This window comes from Mus caroli, chromosome 3, assembly GCF_900094665.2.
Source record: "Mus caroli chromosome 3, CAROLI_EIJ_v1.1, whole genome shotgun sequence".
NCBI classification, from domain to species: domain Eukaryota; kingdom Metazoa; phylum Chordata; class Mammalia; order Rodentia; family Muridae; genus Mus; species Mus caroli.
The window spans coordinates 56,966,279-56,986,954 of record NC_034572.1 but is presented as its reverse complement, the minus strand read 5'-3'; the positions used below and the strand labels follow the sequence as shown (position 1 = coordinate 56,986,954).

At 37.3% G+C, this 20,676-nt stretch overlaps 1 protein-coding gene across 3 annotated transcripts in view; it reads right to left on the bottom strand.

Annotated features, from left to right (window-relative positions):
• Mme (membrane metalloendopeptidase) overlaps nt 1-20,676 on the bottom strand; it is an 86,653-nt gene that overhangs the window by 28,972 nt on the left and 37,005 nt on the right. For all 3 annotated transcript variants that reach the window (XM_021157462.2, XM_021157461.2, XM_029474991.1), the window contains exons 9-16: nt 13,514-13,648; nt 11,658-11,759; nt 10,043-10,179; nt 9,841-9,934; nt 8,424-8,552; nt 7,516-7,614; nt 6,447-6,527; nt 4,954-5,057 (exon numbers count right to left, since the gene is read on the bottom strand). In XM_021157462.2, coding sequence (XP_021013121.1) covers nt 4,954-5,057; nt 6,447-6,527; nt 7,516-7,614; nt 8,424-8,552; nt 9,841-9,934; nt 10,043-10,179; nt 11,658-11,759; nt 13,514-13,648 — 881 coding nt within the window. The remainder of the gene's footprint in view (nt 1-4,953; nt 5,058-6,446; nt 6,528-7,515; nt 7,615-8,423; nt 8,553-9,840; nt 9,935-10,042; nt 10,180-11,657; nt 11,760-13,513; nt 13,649-20,676) is intronic.

The following is a 20,676-nucleotide window of genomic DNA, read 5'->3' as shown; positions in this document are numbered from 1 at the left end:
CTGGTGGACTGCAAAAGCACTTAGAACCAATCTCATTTCAGCCACTCTGAGTAACTTTAAAGCCTAAAATAAAGAACAAGACCATTAATAGCCTTCTCCCTGGGAGTACTCAATTCTCAGCATCTATTCTGAGAGCAGCTCCTTTGAAATCAGCAGTACAATAAATAGATTTTTTTCTGTGTGCCTTCTTCAAGTGGGTGAAAGAAGCATGCTCTTGAAATCTCAGATCATTATATTGTTATACTTATTAATGTTTTTCTCAAATGAATCCCATGGGCTTTCTTGGTCTTTCAGATCATCCTGACCATCCATATTGATGATACCTTCAATCTGAAAGTATGGAAACTGAGTCATTGTTTAACTACTAAACTCTTTTTCCTAATGTCTGTATACACTAAGTAACATAACTGGGGGAAATATATTTAAATGGAAGGGAAGACGGCCTGCTTAATGTTCTATCAAATTCCAGCACCTAACTGCTGATCCACATGATAGACAAATTTCAGTGCATCACTAATGTCATTTTCTTGTGAATAGAAAAGAAGGACTTTGTCTCTTTCTCTCCCACCTTATCCCCCTAACCCCCTTTCAAGGAAAAGTAGATATATTATTAACAAAACTTAGAAAAAAGTAAAAATCAACAATAACAAAATCCAAAACAAAGCTCAATGACTAACTTTACAGAGCTAATAAATAAGAAGCAGTAATTCTAATTTAGGGTTGCTTAGTTCCTATAAGTTCCCAGCGCCCCTGCCACCTCTTCCCCAGTTCCAGAGCTCACACTCTACTCTTATTCCATAGACGTAGTACTTTAAGCACTAAACAAAAATGCAGGAGAACTAAACGCCAAGCATTGCATGGAGTAGTGACCATAGTTAAGGTACAGTAGATGACTAGATTTTTCTGAGCACCAAAGCCTTAAGATACTGAATTGAGAGTATCCATTTATCCTGATATTAGGTAATCCTAAAATTCTCAAAACCTGTCCTATTTTATTGAACCCTTTGTACTTACTTGACACAACAGCATTATTTATCCAGATGGTTGGATCTTAACACAGATAGTGACAGTCTATGGTTTGTTTTGTTTTGTTTTTTAACTTGAACCAGTAGGACTTAGCACAATGTTGGGGAAAATGATAGGAGCTCACCAAATATATGGGGTTACCAATGGGTGTTCCACACACCAAAGACTGACCCAGCTTGCCCTGTGATTGGAAGCAGTCTCAGAGAGCTGTGGCCACTAGAGCACCTGAAATGTCTTCCACAATTAAATGGAATTATAGGACATCTTGATCCTATATTTTGATCTCCAGGAGTCTACTGATTTCGGTCTACATTTATCTGATTATCCCAATCAGAACCCAGCAGACATGAGGTAAGGAAGATATCTAACAGGACAGTGATTATTGTTTTGCTTTTAGTGACTACTCTGTTCAATTCATTATTAAATTAACTTCTATCTGTAATTCTCGGAGAATAAATTATCAATTGGAAATTTATTTTAAAGTCAGTATCAACACTAAAAAACTCATTAGGAATTCTTATAGTTTTGTTGTTCATGAACACACAACCCTTGAGGTTTATTTTTGTTCTGTTAACACTAAGTGAACAATTATGTTAGTAGAAGTAAGTGATTTTAGATGTGTTATTAAGTAATCTTTTTTTATTATTATTATTAAGTAACCTTGCCAGAACTTCTTATACTTCCAGTTCAGTGCTATTTTTTTCTGAGCTGGACATATTTGAAATTCCTTTGCAATTACACCAAAACCTCAAGAGACATCATGTTCAGGGTAAAAGAAAAAAAAAATATGCATAGGCATCCAGAAACCATTTGAAGTTTTAAAATTATTCAAATCCCTGTTATTTGCAGGTGTGAGCGTTCACCAGTGCAAAGGGAGGTCCTTTAGCCAAATCATTAACTTGGACATATCGCATGCACATTCCTTAAGATTAGGTTTTAAAATGTATTTAACAGAGAACAGCCATAGGGATGTATAACTTCACCAGCTGTGGAGGTAAAATATGGAGATAGAAGCATTTTTTATTTTATCTGCTAAATTAACTTTGTCAACATTATTACAAATTGGCAATTGCACTTGCATGCTCTAACAACATGTGCAAAGGGTCCACATTCTACTAATTGACATTGGTTTCTTCTTTTTATACAAGTCAGTTTCTTCAACATCAAACTTTACTGGTGCTTTGACTGAAATTTGCAAGGTACAGTTCTGTATGGGTGAACAGAAAGCTGCCAAAGTACAGGGAATAAAGGGGATAACATATGAGTCAAGCCATGTAGAGATTGCTGTTAGATTTTTTTAAAAAGGGAAGAAAGGATGCTACACGCTCTGATGGTGCTTATCTTTAACCTCAGTATGGGGCAGTGAGTTGTGATAGGCAGCCTGGTCCCCAGTTGATCTCAGTCTTAGAACCCTGGAGACTCGGTAGGTGACTGTCCCTGCAATGGACAGTTTCCAGGGTTCTAAGCTTGAGTATGACCAGGGACCAGGCTGCCTATCCCAGCTCACCACCCCACACCTTTGTACTCAGGAGATATAGGAAAGAAGATCTAATAAGTTTGAGGCCTGCCTGGCCCACTTAGCAAGCCATAAGACAATCATGACTATATACAGAAACCCTGTTTCAAAAAATAAAACAAAACAAACAAACAAAAATGATGCTATAAGTTCAGAAGCAATAAGGGAAAGGCTGGGGGCTGGTAATTTGAAAGCATTGCATACAGCTAGTTTTTTGGACTGAGGGGGAGTATGGGTGACTATGAAGGAATTATGGAGAGCTACTGAGAGCTATGGGAACTTTGGACTTTTTCAAAAGTTTGTATTTCCTGATCTAAGCAACAGGAAACAGGGAAGGTTTCTAATCAGAAAGAACATGACTCAGGCTGTATCCTTGAGACCTTGGGGGATAGCAGTATGAAGATGAAGTGGAAACACGGGAAAATTGGAAGTAAAAGTGTTTTTAAAATTAAATCACCAGGGAAAATGTGATAAGGAAGCAAAGTGGAGACAATTAAACCGAAGCGTTTATACATTCCTATATAATATTTAACTAGCAGCGGATGAATGTAGTCCTTTGCTATAGATCGAGATTTTTGTTAGCACTATGGATAAACCAGAACAGGCCAGAATAATCAAGATGAGGTCCTGGTTTCTGTCAGGGTGGGAACAATTTTGAAGCTTCTAGAAAATGGACAGATACAACGAACAAGATTAATTTTTGCTTAAGTGGAAAATGTTGCTCTTGTGTGGTTAATGATATAGCTAAGCAGAAATGCTTGTAATCAGCTAGATATTAAGTGTGAAGCTCAGCAGATGGACTTGGGCCAGATTAAAATAGTCATATGTAATAAGGATGGTAGACTTCAAGAAGTACATGCACGTGCTCACTGGGAGCACATGGAGTGGGAAAAGAAATGATATTGGAGTTACTAGTTCGTTAATTGAATTTATTTACACTGGTTGGTAACTTGAAATTTTTATGCATCAGCATTTCTGTAAAGCACCCTGTAACATAACTGAATAATAGTTTATAGTCTGAAACCTACCATTTCAATATGGATGTGAATATAGATCCCTCCTGCTAGTGTTTGGGAATAAGGATCTGAGTATGAAATGTGACTTCAGGGTACATGAATGAAGTGGACACTATACATTTGTCTTTCTGACATTGTCTGTCAGTGAGGACCTGAACCTGGGGACACATGAAACAAGGACAGAGACAACAATGGTCACCCTACTCCTATTAAACTAGTGCCATGTAAGTGAGAAGCTTTCATGGGGAGAAACTGTAATGAAAGACGGGCAACTTTTTTTTTATTACAATACACCTCTTACGATTCAGTCCTGACAATTTAATGGCATTACAGCCAGAGTGCTTATGGTGAATTTAAAACACAAAAATAAATTTCACAAAATTAAAGGCATCATTTTGGGAAAGATCTTCATTGCCCTGCCTCTCTCTCTCTTTTCTTTTCTCTCTCTCTCTCTCTCTCACTCTTTCTCTCTCTTTTTCTTTCATTCTTCCCTTCCCTTTCCTTCCTTTCTTTCTTAAAGTAAATACAGAAAAAGAATGCTACAAAAACGACAAACTCAGAGGGCAGTGCTTAGGAAGAACCCTAGTATCTGGGCTCCAGTCTCAGAGCAAATACCTCAAGATCTAGGAGCACTGAGCTGGGCATCAGTATTTATATATATATAATATTGCCCACATGATTCCAGTAATTATCATCTACCCTATACTCTTGTTTGCCTCTTATTTTTCCAGTACTCACTGACAACTGGATGAGTCATTTACAGAAATGAATGAAGCATGCTGTTAGTCAATATTCAAACCAAGCTGGAATGTTTAGTTTTCCGTCGCTTAGTAATTCAACAATTAATTTTAATTGTAACTACACTTGGTGTTAGGTGCTGAGAATCACTCGAGTCCTACAGGGCTCAGGCCTCGGAAGAAGATCAAGCTAAGCAGCTCTGTGGATTTGAGTGCTCAGCACACTTGGTCATCAGTTTCCAGGTATTATCAATTGAGTTGAAGAGCAAAGGTCAAAGCTAATAGAGTGAAGTGCTGATGAGACTAGTGTGCAGAGGTCAGTGGTATCCAAAGGCTGTTGCTCAAGATCATTCCTGGCATCTCCTAGGTAGCTTCTCTAGGGTGTCACATGAAAGAACTCACAGGATGCTTGACTAATAGAAAAAGTAGGGACTAATAGCAGAAGAATATTCTGCAGACAGTTTAAGGCCAAAGCACAGGTTGAAGAGCTTAGTGGAGAAAGGCATTCACTGGGAGTTCCTTGCCATATTAATACTGTAAAATTCAATGTTCTCAGTACATCCTAAGGGAGGGAGCCTTTGCTGTGGTCGAGGAACCTGAACCAGCAGTGAGAAGGATTTGCTCCAGGATGAACAATTAGAAAACATACTATACGTACTCATCTTTGTCCACTTTTTCTCGGAGCTTCTTTAGCTGCTTGCTTTGGCTGAATTTCAAATTTTGAATTATGTTCTCAAAGTATTCATCTTCCCTGTAGTTCAACTACATTGGGTAAAAATGATTTGAGGAGAAATATTAGTTCTATCACCTTCATAATTTCTCTACAAAACAAGTTAATACTGTTAAGAAGCAGCATTAAAATTTTCAGAGGATGCTTTTTTATTAGCCTTGTTACACATTATAGTCCAGTCCTCTTCCTAGCTAAATCACAGTTTCAGTGTATTTTATAACCAATCAAATGAAGCCAAAAGTCAGGCCAACCTCACAATATTGATGCCATTCTCCATATCATAAATGTGTATAACCATACCATCTTTATTCAGTGCCCAATGTTTGTAGTATTTTAAATATATATTCTACTCATTTGATCTTCCTGACAATCTTGTTACCTAAAATCTGAGACCAGAATTTTAAAATAAGTATGTGAATTGGAGATGCTTCTGGTCATTTGCTAAAATTTAAAAGAGTACTAGGGCTGGAATGTGGGTTCCGAACAGCTTTGAGTATGCTTCTGCTCTCAGGCAATCCACTCTTGTAGAAAAAACAAAAACAAAAAAACAAGAACGCTTTTTTATCCTGTAAATGGAAAAGGATGAATAAGGACTTTTGGCACATACACCTCCACATTCCACTAGTTCTTGGTGGATGAGCAGTCATCATTGTCACGTCAAACCTAGGGACATGTCACCTGTTGTGACTAGAGTGTCCGTCATGTCATGGTGTTGGTCACAGGATAACAATGAGCATCTCAGCCAAGTCCAGTTGCAGGTATCAGTTGACTTTGGTCAATGTCACCTCTTTTAACAATGACATTATCAGTGAGAATAAAAACTGTTTTGGTTCTCAATTATATTTGGATTTTAATAGAAAAAGCATAATGTGTGATACCCACAGAGAGAACAATTAGAAAGTAGAAGGCTTCTTGACTTTTGTAGCCTGTGTAAGCCATTGTAAAGGACTCTGGGCAGTCAGTCACTCATCACTTAGATGGCTACTCCTGACACTCTAAAGTAGTGGTCCTCAACCTTCCTAATACTGAGACCCCTTAAAACAGGTCCTCATGTTCTGGTGACCCCAACCATAAAATCTTTGCATTGTTACTTCATAGCTATCATTTTGCTACTATTATGTATCATAATGTACATACTTTTGGAGACAGAAGTTTGGTCAAAGGAGTGGTGACTCACAGGTTGAGAATCACTGCTCTAAAGGATTAAATGTTTTTCTCACCAATATTAAAATGAAATATTGACACCGAATAGAATCTAGTATAATGACAAGAAAGGTTAAATTAAACATAGCTTGGGTATCAGTGTTGAAGGTATTAGGTGTTAGTGGAAGCTATGGTTTTAGGGTATTTTATACAGTGTCTGGCCTTTCCAGGCTGCAGTGACCTTGCCACCAGTTCCACATATCACCGCAGAGACTTACCTCAAGATACTCATTATTCAGTTTGTTCTCATTGGAAATGATGTCATCAGGATAGCCAATCCTTTCTTTAATTGCCAAGGCCTGCAAAAATTACAACATTGAAAACAGAGATACAATTATCTCCATAACCGCAGTCTTCAAATACAAACATCATATGTCCACAACCAGCAATTAAATAGCTTGATGTGCTATTTACAAATGGAGCACCTGACAGCCTCAACCAGTGTTCTTTGCAATGGCTCTTTGCTTTAGCTAAAACAAAAATAAACAATAAAAGTAGGCTTGAAATTTATCTCCTAACCCTGTCCATCCTTCCAGGCTGCAGCTTTCCCATTTGCTCCATTGCTCCATGTGTAATATTATTTTATGATTTTTTTTTCTCTCCAGATTTTTCAATTTTATAAAACGGGTAACATTTAGTGCTCCCAATCTTGGAGGATATAATTATCTTTCCACTTCACTGATTCAGCTGAGAAAACAGATAAGGGCTCTTTGAGCTTCATGGTAATACACTGCTGAATATTGGTTCCTTCAGTTTTTATATTCCCCGTGTTCCCCAAAGTCACTGCAGCTCCTCTCAGGTTAAATGAATGACATGAACCGTACGAGGGGGAAGTAGGTTTCTTTGTGATCAATCTTGCATTTGTCCACTGTTTATAATTAGTTCTATGTGATTATTTTAAATATATTTATTTTAATTGCTCCATTACTTATTTCTACTTACTGTTTCCCCACCCTTCTCTGAGACAGGTCTCTGACTGTCCTGGAATTCACTAGCTGGCTAGCTAGTGAGCTTCAATGATATACTCATCTCTACCTTCTCAGCTCTTGAAGTCAGATCTGTCCCACAGTGCCTACTTGTTTTTATTGTTTTTGTTGTTGTTGTTGTTTTGTTTTTTAAACATGAGTTTAGAGATTAAACTCAGGTTGAACTCAGGTCATGCTTACAAGGCAAGCCTTTACCAACTGAGCTTTTAGGCAATTTTTTATTATATTTTTTCCTATATATTTTTGAAGTTGACCTTTGCCTATAGATTGATTTGCTCCAATGGCTCTGACTGGTCTTTACCTTTTCTTCAGCTTTCTTTTTTGTCTCAGCATCCATCCAAGTAAGGTCATCTAAAGTCTGAATAAAAACTTCCCGGATTTGTGCAATCAAGTCTTCAACCTCAAAACAAAAGGTTATTAATAGTCTAATATAGAACTACGGTCCATGAGTTCTTTCATCATTACAGGTTTTTAAACGAAGGTGCATGCTGCCCTTGTAGATGCAACAGTAAGCTAAGAAATATAAATTTACAGATGAATTCTGACCTCCCCCCAAATGGATGTAAATGGACATATAGGATCACTGTATTTTAAAGCAATACTGCTGTTATCAAAATTTGTCAGTTAAATACATCGTATTACATACACAAAGCTAAAGTTATCTTCAGAATGTCCTAGTTCTTGCTATCCTTTTAGAAGAATACCATATTAGCTCTCAATGTCACCATTGGTTCAATTAAGCGAGAAGTAGCATTTCAATAAGTTGTTTTACAATGCCATTACACTGCATTGCCTTAATTTCAGTAGCAATTAGAAAATAGGATACCTTTCTCACATTTCAAATAAACTGTGGCTTACATTTTTTAGTACTTAATGAAATGGTCAGTTGGGAAATAGACAACTTTATAAGTCTAATACATGACAGTGTACATGAAAGTCACTGTTTCTGGAAAACAGACACGTACTTTCAAGTAAACAACATGAAGGCAGAAACACAGCTAGACTTCTGGGGGAAAGGCAGAGACATAACTAGACTTTTTAAGAAGCACAAGGTGAAATCTGTTGAGAACAATGGTACATTATGATTCACAGATTCTTTGCCTAATTAATAAAAAATTAAGCAAAAATGTGAACAACTATAACTGCTTATCAACCCAATGAACTGCTAGGGTGCTATTTAGATGCTGCTGTGCTGTGCTGAAACCTTACCACGTGCTTGCTCTCTCCAGCAAAAGCTGCTTCCACATAAAGCCTCCCCACAGCATTCTCCATGTTCCCATTGACATAGTTAGCACACCGTCTCCATGTTGCAGTCTCTGATGTAGTCCCATAAAGGGCCTATAAAATAGAAAAGGCAAAGAGCATGTGAGCAGGAGTCAGGGCCCCTGAACAATAAGAACATGCAGTCTGCAAGACACTAGTCTTTATGTCTGGCTGAAGATCCTGCAGTACTCATTGCTTCTCTTCACAGAGTAGTTGTCCCTAAGCGACTGTAAAATGTAATCTGACTGGATTGTTTACTTTAAAAAATGATCTTCAGCAAGCAAGGTATCTTTTCAGAGGCTTGTCCCAATAGAACTTTTAGCTATTACACGTTAATAACCTCCAGAAAAGCTTTGGGAGAGAAAATGCAACATTGTACCTACCATACAAACATAAACGTGAAGAAATGTTCAATAAAAGAACAGAAAGGAAAGCTCATACATGAGAAAACACATTTCTCCTTTTAATGGCGTAAGTGAAGTTCAGGTACTTTAGGAAAACTGTGTATATATAAATTTTAGTATCAATAAGGGGATTGGCTTAGGCAATGGCAATTTACTGAAATAGCTTTTTTTTTTTCCAGTCTATTTACTTAAGACAAAGTCTTACGTAGGCCAGACTACCCTCACATTCCCGATGTAGCTGAGAATGATGCTTGCCATCTGATCCACTCCGCCTCTTGGGTGCTGGCATTAGAGGTGTGTTCGACGATCTTCGCTAGTTTGTTTGCTCATTAGCTTTTCTAAAAGTGATACTGAGGCATGCTCACAATTGAGCCATATCCCAGATCTGTATCAAAATTTGTTGATTTTTATCTTTAGTGAACCAATTGCAACTTTTAAGCAACTATTCTTTGCCAGAACACCAACCAGTATGTTAGGGTTTTCCTTCTTCAGTTCCTACTGACTGCTTTCTTTATACCCGGACTAAAATGATTGCATAGATAACATACATACAGTCTAAGAAAAGGCTCTGATGGTCTACCTTCCCTTTAGAACACAATAACAAAGAAGTCTATCTTTGTTTATACCCCGTGTGCCATGTACACCTGAAAATCAAGTCAGTTGAGGAAGTTACCTCTATGATGGATTCAAACACACTTGCAACAACAAATCAATGTATTCTTTTATATAATCATGGGATACTCCTTACAGGGCTATGACTCATGATGTCATAACAGGCCAGCATAGGATGACAATGTCCAGGAAGAATGACCTCTTCCTACACACGTGCAAAATAACCAAGCCTGGGCATTTTGTCTCCTGGGAATGATCAGCACATTCTAGCATTTACATGGCAAGCATTTATTACCATGTATCTCTTTATGCTTTAAGTCTTAAGAAAAGAGAGATTGTGTCTTCACCTTGCGGAAAGCATTTCTGGACTCCTTGTAGTTTCGGCTGAGGCTGCTTACAAGATCCATTATGAACCTCCAGGACATTAAATTTTGAAGATCTCTGTATAAAAAAACCCACCACCCAGCAACAAAAAAGATGAGGCTGCAAAGCTTCTAAAGACTGATATGAAATGCAAATTTGAAGATATGGGCTTTCTGACATACCTACCTGGGAGAATATTTGGTAAGAATAGGCTTAAGTTTGGTTAAATATTCTGGAGCATAGACAACAACTTCTTCCTCATTTTGAATATTAATATTCACAGTTGACATGATTTCATTTGTGAAATTTGACCAGCTGAATGACTGGGGGAAAAGCAGGCATAAAAATATTTAGTAATTATGGCTTTCTCTTCTTGGTTCCAAAAAGTATGGTTAGAAGTTCACACACTACAGGGCATCAGCTGCATTATAAAGTGCTTAATATAATAGTTTGTGTTTGGGGTGTTGTGTCAATTGTTTCAACCATCTTTTGAATAACTATTATCTCTGTAACATGATTACTTAGATAATAGAATTAGACCAACCACTGAAGGACAAAAACATATCTGTTGTGTATACAGAGTACACAATTAGAAATTAGGCTCATTGTCATCTCTTCTTTAAGAAATATTATTTTTTAAAAAAATTGTAATTTTAAAAATAAAACTTCATTGGTCTATGTAAATGCAAGTACATATAAACTGTTTTTTAAAAGTGGATATTAATAAAAATATAATTTCAAACACTGATATACACCTGAGCAGAGTTCCTGCAACAAACAGAACATTGCTACAGCAGAGGTGCTGAGGAGCCAGACAAAAAAACATGCTTTAAGCTATTCACCTCAGCTCTCTAGAGAAGCCCATCACTTTTAAACTACAGTAGCTAAGTTGAGACTGTGTAGCTGATAGAATCTTGTCTGTTATACCTTATATGGGAATTGAGTGTCTAAGTGCGTCAGAGTAGATTCTCATCTGTGTGCACAGAGGTCCCTTACTGTGTAGGAAGTGCTAGGCAAAAATATGTGCTTTCCTTTGCTGCTTTGGACCAGTCTTTCAAGTCACGCTTATTCAATACATTGCGTCAATAAGTGTATGTAAGGAATGACTAACTCATGAGAAAACTGACCAGATTCAGTTCAGTATTACGGAATTAGTACAAAGAGAATGTTGACTGTGGGAGATTTGACATATTTCTACAAACATGGCTCCATGTCCCAAGTATGTGGACCAAGTACTACTGCTACTACTACTGTTACTACACCACCACCACTATCCCTTCCAAAAGCACAAAGCAAGTGGTTAGAATCAAGCTAAACAAAAATAAGCAAGTTCTGTTCATCAGTAGATTCCGAGACAGAGTTTCTTCTTCCTGATTCTGTTTCTAATTTTCATTCTGAATACTTCCATAGCTGACCTGAATGAGAATATGGAAAGTTCTATGAATAAATTAGTCTGTTTTAAGAATTTAAAAGGAGTTTAATATCTACTTGCTTGACAATTCACACAGAATAACAATGTAAAGGCCTCTCAGTGTGCCTTCTTCAAACTCTTTTCTGCTACAGTGTCTACAATCTTGCAATTTCCCTTAAAAGGAATTTTGCCTTTGAAACTCGTCTTACTTAAATATAGAAATATCAATTTCAAAGATCTCTCTGCCTCAAGACTTCTCATGATGTCGAATGATGAGTGTCATTAGCATTCACTTTGAAATTAATTTATTTTAATAAATAGAAGTAAAGTTGTACTATCAGGGAAGGGTATAGGAGAAGGGCACATCAAACTTGCAAACTTTCTCCTTACCTTCCCATTGACCTCCAGAGAAAAGTTGTTCTGCAGCTTGGCCAATGTCATTTTGTTATAAAGTAGCATTGGGTCATTTCGGTCTTCTGGTTTAGTTGTAGCCTACAGATATAATGTTTGATTGCAGTTTTAGAAAAATATAATCATATATGATGGAAAATGAAGTGTACGGTAGGCATAAGGTCATTTGTCTTGAGCTCAAATTTTACCATTTTATGTATATTCCGTAATAACTAAAATTTAACCAAATCATCAAGCTTATAATTCTTCAAAAATCTTTTAACTTCTTGGTACCGGTCCAAGCCACTTAAGTAACATTTGTGGCTAATGGTCAGTTCAGTTGGGTCTGCAGTTGTTTTACATCACAATTTTTTAAGTATAGTCATCTCCAGTTTATCTCTCAAATACTGGCTCCTGCCCTCACTTTGTAATTGAGTACTCTAGTTAAAATTAACCCAGGAGGAAGGGTGGAAAATGCAAAAGGGTTTACAATCATTTATGGCAGTTGGCACAGCAAATTTTTAGTCAAAAGCAGGTAGGTTGCAAGTTGGCCAAGGAAAATGGCCATCCTACTTCTGTGACCACCCTTCCTTCTGACTAATGACATATCATATACTCAGTGGCATCCAAGTTAATTTTGTTCACTGAGTCTGAAAGATAAAATTATGACAGCAACTCTTAAGTTAGTGCTTGAGAAGAATAAAAGCAATTTTTAGTGTGGAGACACAAAGAGGACAGTATAAAATGAGTACTAGAGGAGAAGACATTCAATGTTCCCTTTGGGTTAACTTATCTACTCATTGATGAAGACAACCAATTTGAGTATCTCCTTCATACAAGACAACATGCACACTGCTAGATACATACTACTGATACAAAGAACATATTGACCCAAAGCCACCCTCAGAGCCTAAGACAGGTGAAGCCTAACACAATGGCAAGTATGTCCTAGGCAATATAGAGTGACCACTGTAGAGCCGAGGCTGACTGAGAGGCACATGGTCTGAGAACATAGGAGTGATAAATTCCCAGGGCAAGAAATTTTTCTCTAGCAACTCAGTTTCCCTCTGAGAATGACAAGTAACCTATCAAATATCCTCCAAAGAGTTGCTCCTCCAAGCGGGCTGACTCTGGTGGTGGGGAGGGATTAGTTTTATAGAGCCTCAGCAAATCTAAAATCACTCTCCATAACCTTTAGTCTTCCGCAGAAGCCAGATGGCAGTGGTAAGCAGATGGGGACATAAGAGAACAGGGCTCTGCTTATACTGTTAAGGAACTTTGAGGCCAGGTTCAATCACAACCCTGAATATTGATTAGAGCCAGAGTTCACTTGCTCATGCTTGCATGGAAGACTCAGAGAACAGAGCACGAGTTCGGTGTCTGAGGGCTTTCCTGGAACCAGGAGAAATGCAGAAATACCCTTGGCTCTGTTGCTTAGGTATTTCTGTTTTCCTGACTTCAGCACTTTCAGAGTCTGAAGTCAATGGTATCACTTTGATCTCTGACCAAGTCTAGAGCAGGACAGAGACGATCTCGGCAGATACTTTGTATTTCAAGTTAACATAAAGTAAAATTGTTGAGAAAAACCACCCTGTGTTTGCATGTGAAAGATTTTGATGCAACTGTTGCACAGAACAGCTTCTTTACTACTTGTAAACCCTAGTGTGTCTTTTGGATTTCAGGAAATTCTATAGTTTCAAAGGTTCTCCAGAAGTTAATGATCCATTACTAGCCTATGCATTTTTATCACCGGGTTAAAGAGCTACAGTTTTATTTTTAAAATATCAGAAAGAAGAGGAAATGGAGCAGAAAGTGGTTGACATTATTCAGTATCCCAGAAAAAAAATATGTTTTACATTGGCAATTTCTTTTTCCAATTCCATAACTTTATTCATTTCCAAAGAGAGCTGGTTTTCATCAATAGGCAAACTTTGTTCCTGACGAATCAGTCTGGCCACGGAAATCATAAAATCCACATATGCTGTGCAAGCCTGAAAGAAAGAAATAACATGTTGTTGGGGAACCTTCTGATAGTCATTGTTGCACATGCTGGTTTTTACGATATGAATTTTGGTAGAAGAAAAAGAACAATCAAATGGAAATATTTTCTAAGTGCTAAGAGAAATGACCTGTACAGATTTTTTAAATTGTAGCTGAGACACGGCAATAAAATATTACTTTAAATGTTTTTAATTTATGGTCATTTGGCTATGGAGATTATGTTATTTCCAAAAATTTTATTTTGCCTTCACAAAAATACAGTTGTAAAGCACTTCTTAAATAGATACACATATTTCTTCTTTTTCTTTTCTAAACTTTTTCTTCAGGTTGGCTTTGCTCATCATATATATGGAAGTATTTTTTCAAGTATTTATGAAGAGACAGTGACATATTCATAGAATATGATCACGACATCTTGACAGATTCATCTTGGGTCAAGTTACACTTTTTTGAGACTGTTCTGGGGAGTTAACCCAGCAAACAAAAGATTGTAAATTTTTTCCATTATACCTCCACTACTGTGACATTTTACTATAAGATACCATAGATTTAGGCACCATCTTTCTTCCATAATCTCAATATGTTTATATCTTATCTTCAGATACAACTTAATTTATAAGCAGGAGATACACACTATTTGCATTACCAACCTGTTTTTGATTATACAAATGCCTTAAATTAATTCAGTAATGTCAAGACCAGGAGAATTCAATCCCACTTCTGCTAAGTCTCAATGACCTACTGCTTACTAGCCATCATTATACATCTGCAATTAAAATAAAGTGTGATCTTTTTATCTCTTTTAAAATTAACCCTAATTCCAGTTTCCAGCAGGAACTTTAGTCTGAGGGAGACAAGTGACTGTCATCAGGGAAATTGTGCCACATAACACCGGGTTAAGTGAATAAGTCTTTGATGCTTCTGAGACTTGGTGTTCAGGTAAATACAAATGAAGGCTATAATTTGAGGTAAAAGGGTGTATTACTTTCAGTTTCAGAAGAATCTTGTATCCCTACTAAGGACTACAAGCACAATGAGCATGCTTCTATTCAACTTTAATGTAAAGGTACATGTATTTATAGGTGTTCACCATGAAACATAAAAAATAGAAAAGTGAAAATGTGCAACCAGGCAAGAGTTTTAAACAAAATTACTGTGAATCTTAAACATTCAACTTACCATTAAATGCTAAGCAGACCAACTTCCCCGGATATGGGTGCTTTTTCTGTTGAGGGATATACTGTAGTGTTGCAGTTACCTAGGTTGTGCTTCTGTCCATACTTTTTAATAGGATAAAATATGGGGGGCTGTGAATTTGCCTTTAGAAATCCAATCACTGACGTATTAGAAATGAAAAGATAATTTCATATAGGTTACTGCCAAATTAACTCTGTTCCTAATAAAGCTAATCAGGGTTCTTGTTTTACTTTGAAGTAAACAAACATGTCTGGGCTCATTCCTTGTGGGACCACATAGTCAAAATATAAGAATGAAGTGGATGATCACAGCTCCCCATACTTTATCCTATTAAAATATATGGACAGAAGCTCTACCTAGGTAACTGTAACACTACAATATATACCTCAACAGAAAAAGCACCCATATCCAGGGAAGTTGCTCTACTTAGCATTTAATGAGGGTCACAGGTACATTGAATTTTTAAGATTCACAGTAATTTTGTTTAAAACCATTGGATAGAGCACAAGGTCCCCAATGAAGGAGCTAGTGAAAGTACCCAAGGAGCTGAAGGGGTTTGTAGCCCTATAGGAGGAACAAAAACATGAACTAACCAGTACCCCCAGAGCTCTCTGGGACTAAACCACCAACCGAAGAAAACACATGGTGGGACTCATGGCTCTAGCTGCATATGTGGCAGACGATGGCCTAGTCAGTCATCAATGGGAGGAGAGGGCCTTTGTCCTGTGAAGGTTCTATACCCCAGTATAGGGGAATGCCAGGGCCAGGAAGCAGGAGTGGGTAGGTTGGTGAGCAGGGGTAGGGGAGCGGGGGGATAGGGGGTTTTCAGAGGGGAAACCAGAAAAGGAGATAACACTTGAAATGTAAGATTTGATGAGAGAGAGAGAGAGAAAGAGAGAGAGAGAGAGAGAGAGAGAGAGAGAGAGAGAGAGATGGCTCAGAGATTAAGAGCACTGGCAGCTACTCCAGAGGTCCTGAGTTAATTCCCAGCAACCACATGGTAGCTCATGACTACCCATATGAGATCTGGTGCCCTCTTATGACCTGCAGGCATGTATACATGCAGGCAGAACACTGTACACATAATAAATAAATAAATCCCTTTGTATACAAAGAATGCAGTGTTTTGAATTAACTATATTTCAAAGCATATAAATCTATCTGCTTTCAGCAGGAAATTACTACTGGCTATGGAAGAGATGGTAATTTGAATTGTCTAATATCAATCTTTTCAGATTCTTTTTGCTATATGAGATACATTTTTGTTAATGATGTGAGAAAATCAGAACCCTTCTATGTACTTTGTTGATTCTGCAATCTAGTTCTTATTCTTTACAAATGTATCTGATGATTGTGGAACCTTGATGGGATGACTAACCCTTTAGTCCTTCTGAACTGGTGAAAGCTCATATTACTAGCTCCTCGGACACTTGAATAAAACACAAAGCTGTGAAAGATAAGTGCTAGCCTGGCAACTTTTTTTTCGATTTTTCGAGACAGGGTTTCTCTGTATAGCCCTGGCTGTCCTGGAACTCACTTTGTAGACCAGGCTGTCTTCGAACTCAGAGATCTGCCTGCCTCTGCCTCTCAAGTGTTGGGATTAAAGGCGTGCCCCACCGCACCCGGCCTGAGGTATCTTTGGAAGTGAAATTTAACTTTCTTTTCTTGTGTCTTAAAGAAGACTCAGTTGTCAGGGCAGGGGTAAGAATGAGTTCTCATGTTTAGCAGTTGTGCTTTGAAGAGACTAAATCAAGGAAACTCTCAAGGAAAAAGAGTCAGAAAACATCTAGTTGCTCTCTGTTAAAAAACAGATTATAAAACCTAGCACTGACAAAAGTATTTTTAAAGGGATAATTGCTTTTAAGAACCAGCATAAAATCCATATAGCAGTAATTTTGTGGTGCTTTAAAACACACATTAGCAAAACAATATTTACTATTCTTAATATCATGGATTATTGCTTTGGTTAGAATGATTTCCATATTATAACAGCAAATAATAGTGTTTATAAACTAGATCTTTACAGGAGGAGATTCCTCCAAACCTGGAGAAAAGCTGATATTTATTAGAATTGCTAAAAAGGAAGAGAGCAAGGTGATTTTACTGCTGTCCTTCAGACATTAGTATCACTGTTAATGAATGACATCCAGATTCAGGAAAGAGAAGAAAGTTCTCCAATCAGGTTGGCTGACATCTGAGTACCTTGGTAGTGATCTCTGAAAATCAGGAGTTTCATATTCAGACATTCTGTTTGTGACACTCAGCTCTTATCAGTTATCTGTATTTTCCTTCCTTAGAAGAAAATCTACAAAGTGTAGACTAGGAAGTTAAGTAACTGAGAAGTCACAAAACTGTTTTCTGGTTAGCTATTAATGCTGGGGAATATTGTGTTTTATGCAGGATGTTTACTGGTAGAATCTACAAAGTCTACCAAATTAGAAAAATGTGACATGAAGCAGGAAAGATGCTTTCCATCTAAAGGGCTCAGAAACTTTCCATTAAACAACATATTGCTGCTGACACCGAGACTTGCTTTTTACAGAGGGACTGTGCATGTAGAATTGCACACCTCTTCCTAGGGACCATAGAGTAGACATAGCTGAACCTAAAAACAACTCTATAATAGGAACACAGGACCCGAGGAGATCCACCTTGACTCATGGAGGGGGCTGAGGCTGTTGTGTTGTCTAAAAGAACCTGGAAGTTTAGACAAGATTTTCAATGTTTTACTATATATGTTGGGAACCAGATTTTTCACAAACTGCTTTCAATCTCTAAAACTTCTTTTCTAAAATTTACTAAGTTGGAAATAAAATGGCCCTTTATGTTTTGTTAAATGCATGTACCAGGGCCGGGTAAACCGTCTGGAATCCAGAAAGAAAATGAGGTCAATAGTTCTCCTTGTACCGCATGTATGTCAGCACCATATGTACCATATGTACACAGAGAAACTACAGAGGCCATTTGTACTAGCTGAGAAGCTTAAAGTACACATCTCCACTATAACAAATGGGCTATCCTGCAAGTTATCTTAGATCCACTTGCCCTCATCAGGGTCAACCATCCTCTTTCACATAAATGACCAAACAACCTTCTCTGAGTTCTATATTACAGTACTGTCTACACACTGCAGCCAGAGAGATCTTTTAAAAAGCCGGCTGGAATGGAATCTAAGTGGCTCATCTGCTTACCCTCTCATTATCACATCACCATTTTATTGGTATCATTTATTGGTTCCTCAGTTTACACTTTGTCCCTCCACTATATTTCCCATTTCTCTCTTGTCTCTTCTATTACTGCATTACTTGAGTTAAATGACAGGACAAATGTTGTTGTCTCTGATTTCCCACCACCTGGAAAAGTGGTCACACTGACATGAATTCAATGAATATTTATTTTAAAGAAAAATACTGAAGTTACATTGAAGTATATTAGGAAGGTTTGACTAATTTCAACTTGATCAGAATATCTCCAGACCTTGGCAGGTTTTATTAGATTGCACTTTGGGTGAGCAGGCAAGAAAAATCCCCTCTGACTTTAATCTCAGTTTGCTTGAGCTAGCTCATTTTTACGACTACAAATCTCAGCTTGTGCTCTTTCATGGAATTTAGTGAATCGGGGAAGGGGCACTCTATCTTTTCTCTGATTTACACACACAGGTCTTGGGTCATCTCTTTCTGGCTTTGATCTACTGTGGTCCTGTTCCAAGCACTTTACCCTTATCTCTAACCTACCTCCATGTTTCATAAGCCTACAAATTTTAGAAGAATTCTAAATTAATTTATAGCTCTTGCCTTCCTCTCTGTAACTATGCCTTACATCATTTGAATTCATACATCCTTATCTCCAACCTTTGTCCCCTCAGACACAACTTCTCTCTGAGGAGTTTTTCTATTTTATTTTAATCAATTGTTTAATGAATACTTGGTTCAATCAAGTATTTTGTTGATGGATAAACAAAAAAGATAATCATGATGGCTTTTCTTAAAGAGTGATATGTGAGGATTGACTCTCTGGAGCCCTGCCATTGCTACATACAGAGCAGGTATGGGAACTAGTGCCCTATCCTATTCTGTCTTGTCAGACAAATATCAGTTCACAAGATAAGAATATTTATAATTATATCTAAATATTTACTAATTTATTAACAAAGAATGCTAAGGTAATTAGCCTTGAGTAAGTAAAGAGTTAGAGAAAAAGAAGCCTTGAAATGAATCTTAATTCACCTCCAGTAAATACCTTAGCAGCCTTTCTTGAGGAGGGCCTTTTGTTTTGAAGAAAATTAAGATTATTTTTCTTCATAAAAAAGGACATTTTCATGTGAAATGGTTGGTTGACATTCCAAGAATGGGAATGATTATCTTTTATAGGCAGCGTTACCCTTCACACTGTTTTCTTAGAATAGATATTTACACTTTTGTTTTGCATCTCATGACTTCTGCCTTTTAGAGAATAGTGTATCATTAACTGATTTCCTTAAGTAATCAGAGTTTCCATGGATTCTACTGCTAATAGAGAGATCTACCCTCAGAGACTCCTCACTAAACTCATTTTGAAATGTTGTCCTTAAAGGTAGACATGGCACACATGGGCTCCTTTCTAAGTTCATCTGCAGGCAATATCTTGAGATTCAACATGTACCCTCATTACCAAAAAGCTAATGAAGAAAACAGTTACAACTTTCATGGTTGAACTGACCTCATGGTACGCAGAAACGGTACATATAGGCTACTGTGACCACTAAATGACAACAAAACCATGTTGTAGATCAAAAGCAATTAACTCATCTTAGAACTGATTACATATATATACATATATATTTTTTTTTCCCCTTCATGAAGGTGTGTGCTTTGGTGAACAATTCTGCGTCTCTGTTCATTTTGCATATCTATTCATGTTAGATGAACTTCAGCCTACACAAGCCTGAGATGATCAGTCTCAGTTTCTCTTGTCATTGTCCACTGAAGTCTGTAACTCCTCTCCAGTTCCAGAGATAAAATGGCTAAAACCCATTTGATGAAAGCCAAATTTTTCTGTCCATATTAATAAATCTACCTGAAATTTTAGAATGCTCAAAAAAAAGGAAGTTGAAATATGTTACTTTTGATGGGTTCGTTGCTGCGTTACTAAGCATTTAGAGGAGAGCCAGTGCCAATGTCTTTTAAATTGTTCAATAAAACTGAAAGGAGTAGAAAATTTACAAACAAATTTTATGACGACTCCCAACTCTGGTTCTAAAGCTAGGAAAAATCACTAAGATAAAAGAAAACACTATGCAAACATCCATGATGATGATCAGAGTAAAATCCTCAGCAAAATAATGGGTAAGTGTTTGATAGAATATTAAAAAGACCAGGATTAAGATCAGGATGGATTTTTGTCAGGAAAAAGTACCATTCAGTAATAGTTGATTAAAAGACTATTAAATAGTCTATTGATTATTAAACACTATAATAGACAATTAAACACTATAACAATAGACAATTAAACACTATAGTAACAAAATAAAGTGCAAAACCACATGATCATCTCAAGTGATGGGAAAATTCAACATAATTAAATTTTTTCAAAAGTATAAATTCCAAAGGAAGATACTTCCACACAATAAAGGCCACGATGAAAAGCTGAATGCTTTCCATCTGAGATAAGAAAAGAGACGTGGATGTCTGCTCGAGGTAGTTCTAAAACCCTTAGCCAGAATGCTTAAGGCAAGCACAAGAAATAGACAGTGAGAAAAGCACCGGGGCAGCTGGGGCGCAGGGTCCACTGACACTCGCCAGCTACCCACAACACCCGCCACAGGATCTTAAGACTTCTGGTG